General features: G+C 41.9%; 1 protein-coding gene across 1 annotated transcript; it reads right to left on the bottom strand.

Annotated features, from left to right (window-relative positions):
* Positions 1-6,200: 6,200 nt before the first annotated feature.
* On the bottom strand, positions 6,201-8,332 carry LOC143982075 (uncharacterized). Its single transcript, XM_077480470.1, has 2 exons — positions 7,216-8,332; positions 6,201-6,936 (listed from the first exon to the last, which is right to left on the bottom strand). Exons 1-2 carry the CDS (start codon positions 7,675-7,677, stop codon positions 6,412-6,414), a joined length of 987 nt encoding a protein of 328 aa, XP_077336596.1. The 5' UTR covers positions 7,678-8,332; the 3' UTR covers positions 6,201-6,411.
* Between the last annotated feature and the right edge of the window lie 345 nt (positions 8,333-8,677).

Genomic DNA, 8,677 nt, shown 5'->3' with positions numbered 1-8,677 from the left:
TGTCACGATTTCCGGTGGAACTCACGAAGAATCTGAGTGAGTACACAGAGCTTGTACCATCTGAGGTTGTGTCAGCTATGTGGCAAGGGAGCAAAGCTGTTGACGAAGAAGAGGCATTATGGGTGGCTTCATTGACTCTTCACTCAGAAAGTGATGTGGCCGAAGAATTGCTGAAAGGACAGACAATCTGCCCAATGACTCAGGAGAATATCAGAGCATTACAACAAGACGATACCAACATTAGAGAAGTGGTCTGGCTTAAGGAGAACGACTGGATTCCAAACCACAAAGAAAAGGAGAGTATGACCAGCAAAACAAGACGTTTGATACATGAATGGAATAAACTCAGAGTCGATGAAGGAATCCTCTACCGACACTCTGGAACCCGAAAACAGCTAGTTCTACCAGAAAAGTTAAAACCATTGGTCTTAAGAAATCTTCATGATGACATGGGTCACATTGGTACTGACAAAGTAACCCACCTAGCACGTGAACGATTTTACTGGCCATTTATGCAAAGAGACATTGATGAATATGTGCTGAAGAAGTGCAGCTGCATCAAACGAAAGCGTCCAAATATCACCAAAAGAGCACCTATGGGTTCGATTACTACCAGTTCACCTTTGGAGTTAGTATCCATTGATTATCTTCACTTGGAGAAAAGCAAAGGAAGATATGAGTATATACTTGTAATAGTTGACCATTTCACACGCTTTGCACAAGCGTATCCAACTAAGAACAAATCTGGAAAAACGGCGGCAGAAAAGATCTTTCAAGATTTCATACCACGTTTTGGCTATCCAGAGAAACTCCACCATGACCAAGGAAGAGAATTTGAAAACCACTTATTTCAGACATTGCAACGATTGGCAGGGATTTCTCATTCAAGAACTACTCCATACCATCCACAGGGTAACCCAGTGGAGAGACTGAACCGTACTTTGTTACAGATGCTTCGCACCTTAGAGGAAGAGAAAAAGTCAGATTGGAAAGAACATCTTCCACATATGGTTCATGCATACAATTGCACCAGGCATGAAGCCACAGGATACTCGCCATTCTTTCTATTGTATGGAAGATCTCCTCGTTTGCCAATTGACCTAATGCTCAACCTAAATTTGGAAAAGGAATCAGAAAGTCAACCAACATTTACTCAGAAATGGGCATCTAGAATGCAAGAAGCTTACAAAATCGCATCCGAGAATAGCAAAAAATCATCTGCTAAAGGGAAGAAGTACTATGACAAAAAGATAAAAGGAGCACCTCTTCAACCGGGTGATCGGGTCTTAGTACAAAATCTCTCTGAAAGAGGAGGACCTGGTAAACTTCGTTCATACTGGGAAGAATCAGTACACAAAGTGGTAGAAAGAATCAAAGATGGGCCTGTGTACAAAATTCAGCCTGAAAGTGGTAAAAAGACTATTCGAGTACTGCACAGAAATCTTTTACTACCAGTAAATGACCTACCAATTGAAGGACACATTCCAAGAGTACCGATGAAACAAAGACAATCAAGTAACAGAAAGGATACCAGAATGGATGTGGACCAGGAGGAGGAATGTTCAGATGAAGAAAGATGGTATTATCCTTATATACCAGAGACTACAGAAAGTCATGATTGTGTTGTGTCTCAACCAAACTCTCAAAACGTACAGAAAATCCCATTAAGAGTTTCTGCTGAGGAGTTCTATCCTACAACTACCACACCCAATCTTGAACAAGAACAAAATGATGGAACAGTAGTTGACGACCAAATCTGGGCTACAGATATGGTGGGACTAGACACTGCAGAATTACCCTCATTAAGTCAAGACTTACCTGTGAACCAAGATATGCAAATGGAGAATGATGTTGATGGAGAAGACTCAACTCCTGTCAGAAGATCTACCAGACAAGCTAAGCCTAAAGAGATCTTTACATATGACACACTAGGTCAGCCAAGATACATACCAAGTCAGATTCACACCATACAAACTCACACAATGCTAGCTACTCCCAGGACATGCCAGGTAGTTAACGTAGCTCCTTGGTGGCAACAAGTACCTATTTGGGTTACTTAAATCACTAAATAGTGTTCAGATACCAATTGAGTTTAATGTCGGGAGCCATTAACTGAAGGAGGGGAGAGTGTGACGGACTGGGGTTTATATGGTCACAAAACAGACACCCCAAAGCAAAGTACATATTCATTTTTTTTTTATATTTCTAAACATATCCCTTCTATTCTATTAATAACCAGTAGATGGCAGAGAAGGTACACAAACAGAGTCTATATAAGGCCACACACCATGTGACTGGAAATTAAACTACTTCCAGCCATAAAGTCAGTGGTCATATATCATGCTGTTTGTGTGATTCTTTGCAGGTATGTACTCTAAATTGTTCCTAATCTGTATTAACCTGTGATAGAAAGATTCCTAAACATCTTGAGCAGATGCAGAAAAAGTCTCAGCAGATTTTATGCTATAGTTTTGCTGTAATTAGAAGTTTAGAACAGCATGTGTCAGAAACAAGTGAAAAGTGCATAAGAACATGAAAATACTGCATTAGTCAGAACAAATGTCTATTATAAAACACTAAACCGTTCTAAATAGGTATATTTAAACCTGATTTATTGGAAATTGCATAGATTTATAGAAGCACATGTTTTCTGTTATTTAATATAGAAAAAAACCTATTGTATGTAAAGCTTATGTATTGCATCATACAGACATGCAATGTGCACCATCTAGTGGTTAAAAAAGAGTACTACCATGAAAATATTTGTATTAAAGCAATACATTGCTAGTATGATTATTGCACACTTAAAGTGTACCAGAGAGATAAAGATAATTATCTATAACACTGAATAACAGGGATATATATGTTATTAAATTTAGTAATGTTCATTGTTATAACTACGTTTTAAAATACTTTAGTTAAAATCGGTATTATATATATTGTTAATGGTTATAAACATGTGACTATAAAAATGTAAAAGATGTATTGTTATGTAAAAATTAAACTACTTCCAGCCATAAAGTCAGTGGTCATATCTCATGCTGTTTGTGTGATTCTTTGCAGTCCACGCCAAGCTGATCACCTTATCTCATCGCGTCTACAATCATCGGCTCTCTTAATTCACATTTTGAGGCCGGTAACATACGCATAAGGATTTCCCGCACATCTTTCTAGCATGTACTCCTAACAAAAAAACTGGCGGGGTCATGATAGCCATCAAAAACACTGTGTCTTTCCTTCCTAAGGAATCATTCATCGATGCCAAAGGCAGATTTATCATTCTTACAGGTGACTTTGATTCCCAGCCCCTCACCTTAGTGACGTTATACGCTCCTAACCTCCACCAACTGAGATTTATTAAGAGGGTTCTCAAAAAGGCTGATTCCATGTTATATGGAAACCTCCTCATTGGAGGGGACTTTAACCTCATTGCGGATCACAATCTGGACACCACAGCAACTCACCAACGTGGGGCTTCACCTCTACCTAATCTTTTTCACACCAAAGACCTTTTCGATGTCTGGAGATGTCATCACGCTATGGAACGGGACTACACTTTTTTTTCTACAAGACATTGCTCATATTCACGTATAGATATGTTCCTGACTGACAAATGGCTTTTGCAGAGGGTTAGATCCACTCAGATACATGATATTTCATGGTCAGACCATGCTGCAATTTCCTTGTCCCTTGCCACCCATGGTGCCGCCTCCTCACCACCTATCTGGCGTTGCAATATTCGGCTCCTTCAGGAACCTAAGCTTGCACCACTTATTTCTCAGCATCTCAGGGATTTCTTCCAAACCAATTCTACCCCTGATATTGATCCATTTCTTCTTTGGAACACTCACAAAGCTTTCATGCGAGGCATTCTTATACAATTAGGGGCCAGGGAAAAGAAAAAATACAATGCATTACTTCAGGGAGTCCTGAAAGAGATACACGAGTTAGAATTACGTAATAAAGCCTCCCCTTCACCCGCTACAACGACTATGCTCGCTGATCTTCGGAATACATTAAAAAATATACTAACTCAAAAATTTGACAGACACCTCCGTAAGTTACAATTTAATTCCTATGCAAACGCTAATCGTGCGGGAAAATACCTAGCCCATAGAATCAAAGCGGCGCGCACCCGTTCTAAAATCGCTCACCTACTACATCCTCTCACCAGCCACAAAATAGTAAACCCCCAAGGGATAGCAGACCAATTTGCAGAATACTATGGGGCCCTCTACAACCTCCGCGATGACATGAACACTCCCCAACCGTCCATGCAGAGCATTCAATCCTTCTTACAGCATATTAATCTCCCTTCTCTATCCGCAGATCATATCACTTACTTAAATGCTCCATTTACGTGTCGGGAGATACAGAAAATAATCAGTTCAATGCCTTCTGGCAAATCCCCAGGTCCAGACGGCTTTGGGAATGAATATTATAAAATCTTCCAAAATTTGCTATCTCCATACCTTTTAGAAGTTTTCACAAAAGCTGAACAGACTTCCTCTTTCCCCCCTGAGATGCTGAGAGCCCACATAGTGACTCTACCAAAACCGGGCAAAGATCCTACCACCCCCTCCAATTTTCGGCCGATTTCTCTCCTAAACTCTGACACGAAAATTTACGCAAAAGTATTAGCCAATAGGCTGATGACTATCATACCACATCTCATTTCTAAAGACCAGATGGGCTTTGTGAGGGGGCGGCAAACTTCGGATGCCACCAGACGAATTGTTAATGTTATTCACCATGCGAGGTCCTCGCGAACGCCTTCTCTGCTCCTCTCTGTGGATGCGGAGAAGGCGTTCGATAGGGTGCATTGGACATATATGAAGGCTGTGTTAGACAAGTTTGGTTTCCAGGGTCCAATCCTTAATGCCATCCTGGCACTTTATTCCTGCCCATCTGCACAGGTGTACACAGCAGGTCTATTGTCCAAATCATTTACCATTACCAACGGCACTCGCCAAGGGTGCCCTCTTTCCCCCACCATATTCAACCTTATTATAGAACCATTGGCAGAATCTATACGGGCAAACGACCTCATCAAGGGATTTACGTTTAACAAATCCAAACATGTTATAAACCTGTTTGCTGACGACATTATACTATCACTAATGCCCCGTACACACGAGCGGACTTTTCGACATCCAAACTCCGACGGACTGAGTCCGGCGGACTATCCGCTCGTGTGTGGGCTGCAACGGACTTTAGCTTCGCAAAAGTCTGACGGACTTTAGAAATGAAGCATGCTTCAAATTTTCCCGACGGAACTCCGCCGGACCCAGGTCCGATGTAGAAGTCCGCTCGTCTGTATGCTGTTCCGACAGTCCTAAAACGACGCATGCTCTGAAGCAAGTACGAGACGGAAGTGCTCGGTCTTGTAAAACTCCAGTTCGTATTGGAAGTAGCACATTCGTCATGCTGCAAATTCTGTGCTCGTTTAAATGTATAGCGCATCTTCTTTATAATGCTAGAAGAACGAAGCCTTTTGATTTATAATGCTAGAAGAACGAAGTTGCTTTGCTGCTCATATTCACTCACAGAGTTCTCACCAAACACATTTCTGTTTTATTTCTCCTCATCTCATGAATGATCTTGTTTTTATTTTAAAGCCCCATCTGAATTTTTTTTTTTTTTTTTTTTTTTTTACTAATTTTTTTTACTCCATATTTTTGGTACAATTCTTTACCATGTTTTTCTTGTGATCTCCATATTTAATTATTCTGTCAATTAAAACCCCCCCAAAAAAAAAAAGTTGTTAACTTGACCGAATAATTAAATATGGAGATCACAAGAATAAAAATGTTCATGATTTCACCCAAAAATATTGATCAAAAAATTACTCCAAAAAAAAATAAAAAAAAAGGAAAAAATGTTGGTGACTAATTTTTGGCCTACATATTTTTGGTACAATTCTTGACCATTTATTTTTTATTGTGATCTCCATATTTAATTGTTCCGTCAAGTTAAAACCAAAAACGTTATTTTTTTTTTTTTTTTTTTCATTACCACAATAACCTTTTTATTTTTATTCTGGTGACAAGTTACCACAATAACATTTTTATTTTGTTTATAACCTCAAGGAGGTTAGTGTCCCTTGTTAATTTCACATTGTCTTTTATAGAAAGGTATTTGACCAAAAAACACATAGGCAATTATATTTTCAAACAAAAATATCCATTTATTCTTCTGGTTCTACAAACAAAAAAATGAAGGCAACACTGGAGAAAATTGTGACATTTCTGTAGCCTTTTGGCCCCAGGGCAAACGTGAAACTATGTGGACAAGAAAATTCAAATTTTACAAAATCAAATATGGTCCCAGAATCCCAGACATCAAGAGCAGCATCAGATGGTATATATGTCCCCAGGCTGTGGTTGGTCGGACCAGAGTGAAGCCAGGTCATCACCTTCTTCTCTTCGCTCCACCCTTCACTGCACCCTTCCCTGCAGACTTCCCTGTAGCCTTCCTGGGAGGCTGTGTCTCCGATGGTGGACTCGTGGCAGGAGGAGGAGGAGGAGGAGGAACAGGAGGAACTTGCTCCACAATAGTACTGTTGGCTGATAAATCTCCACTGAACCCCTTCTGTAAGGACAGGAAAATCAGCCTTTCGCAGTGGAGACGTTGGCCCATCTCTAGTTGCTGGAGCCGGCTGGCAATGTAGCAGCCGTAGGCCTCTTCTGCGTCAGGGGGGCTGTTTAAAACATTAGTCGCCTCTCTAATTAGTCGCAGGGATTCCTCCTGTGCCTGTGTATTTTTTTTGGCCCTTTTGGATGGAAGACGGAGGGGAGGCACTTGAGAAGTCGTCATCCTTCTACTAGGCCCGGCCACCTCCTGCCTGACAGAGGGCATGGACTCCTCCTGGCTGAGAGTGGGCATAGCCTCCTCCTGCCTGCCACTTTCCTCACCTTCCTCCTGGCTGAGCTCCTCCTGTGTATAAAAAAGGGACATTGTTTTAGTTTTTTGTTCATCAATCCTAAACATTTTTCAGCTCCTGACTTCAAAATTCGGTTAATACATATAAAAGAGTATCATTATGACACCACTATTTCTTGTTTCTGCTGGTGACAAACATTTGTGGCCACTACTGTAAATTGATATGTCCAAATTTTAACTATTTTTTAACATCAATAATAGCGTACAAATTCGAATAACATCTAGTTAACATCATTAATATTCTGAATCTCACTATTTTTGATAAAAAAATACCTGGCTCCAGCTGGGTGCATCCGCTTCCTCCAGGATGGAAGGCTCATCAGCCTCTGCTGAGGTGGAGGGAATGCTGCAGGGAAGGGTGGAGGGAAGGGTGGAGGGAAGAGTAGAAAGCGACTCCCTGGGTTTATATCGGTCGTCCAGGAACCGTAGCTTTTCAAAGTACCACAGCCTGGGAACATACACATCACCTGGTGCTGCTCCTGATGTTTTGGATTGTTGTATTTTCCTCTTTTCCTTTCGGAACATATTTTGCAATATTTGAATTTTCTTATCCACAAAGTCCACGTCTGCCTCTGGGATCCAAGGCTGCACAAATGTCACAAATCTCTCCAGTGTTGCCCTCCTTACTTGTTTATTAAAATAATCCTTGTTCTTGGTATGCCACAGATTAGACATTTCTTTATACTTGTCTATAAAGAGACTTAAAAATTCTGGATCCCGGAATTTTTGATTCATTTTTCTGCAAGACAATACACAAGCCAAAAAACATAATGTTAGCTCAGACTCTCCTAATCTTAGCCCAAGATAGACTCCAGGATCTGCCACTTATTTGGGGAAATGGTTTAAACTTACCTTCGTTTTTCTTGCTCCCAACTTCTGTTCCTATTTTCGCAAACGAACATACGACATGTGATTTTTGTCGTTATATACAGTGCGTCCGCGTAGAACTACGCCTGCGTTGCCCGCCCCTGACGTTCTTTTAGTCAAGTTCATGGTTTCCCGCCCCTTTCTGCGCACTTAACGTCCGTACGACATGTGCATTTTGTCGTAAGACCCAGTGCGTCCGCGTAGAACTACGCCTGCGTTGCCCGCCCCTGACGTTCTTTTAGTCAAGTTCATGGTTTCCCGCCCCTTTCTGCGCACTTAACGTCCGTACGACATGTGCATTTTGTCGTAAGACCCAGTGCGTCCGCGTAGAACTACGCCTGCGTTGCCCGCCCCTGACGTTCTTTTAGTCAAGTTCATGGTTTCCCGCCCCTTTCTGCGCACTTAACGTCCGTACGACATGTGCATTTTGTCGTAAGACCCAGTGCGTCCGCGTAGAACTACGCCTGCGTTGCCCGCCCCTGACGTTCTTTTAGTCAAGTTCATGGTTTCCCGCCCCTTTCTGCGCACTTAACGTACGTACGACGTGTGATTTTGGCGTAAGACCCAGTGCGTCCGCGTAGAACTACGCCTGCGTTGCCCGCCCCTGACGTTCTTTTAGTCAAGTTCATGGTTTCCCGCCCCTTTCTGCGCACTTAACGTCCGTACGACATGTGCATTTTGTCGTAAGACCCAGTGCGTCCGCGTAGAACTACGCCTGCGTTGCCCGCCCCTGACGTTCTTTTAGTCAAGTTCATGGTTTCCCGCCCCTTTCTGCGCACTTAACGTACGTACGACGTGTGATTTTGGCGTAAGACCCAGTGCGTCCGCGTAGAACTACGCCTGCGTTGCCCGCCCCTGACGTTCTTTT

The sequence above is a fragment of the Lithobates pipiens genome, unplaced genomic scaffold (assembly GCF_037356315.1).
Source record: "Lithobates pipiens isolate NorthernLeopardFrog02 unplaced genomic scaffold, aLitPip1_a1.2 Scaffold_16, whole genome shotgun sequence".
Lineage (NCBI taxonomy): Eukaryota > Metazoa > Chordata > Amphibia > Anura > Ranidae > Lithobates > Lithobates pipiens.
This window is presented reverse-complemented; position numbering and strand designations above follow the sequence as displayed.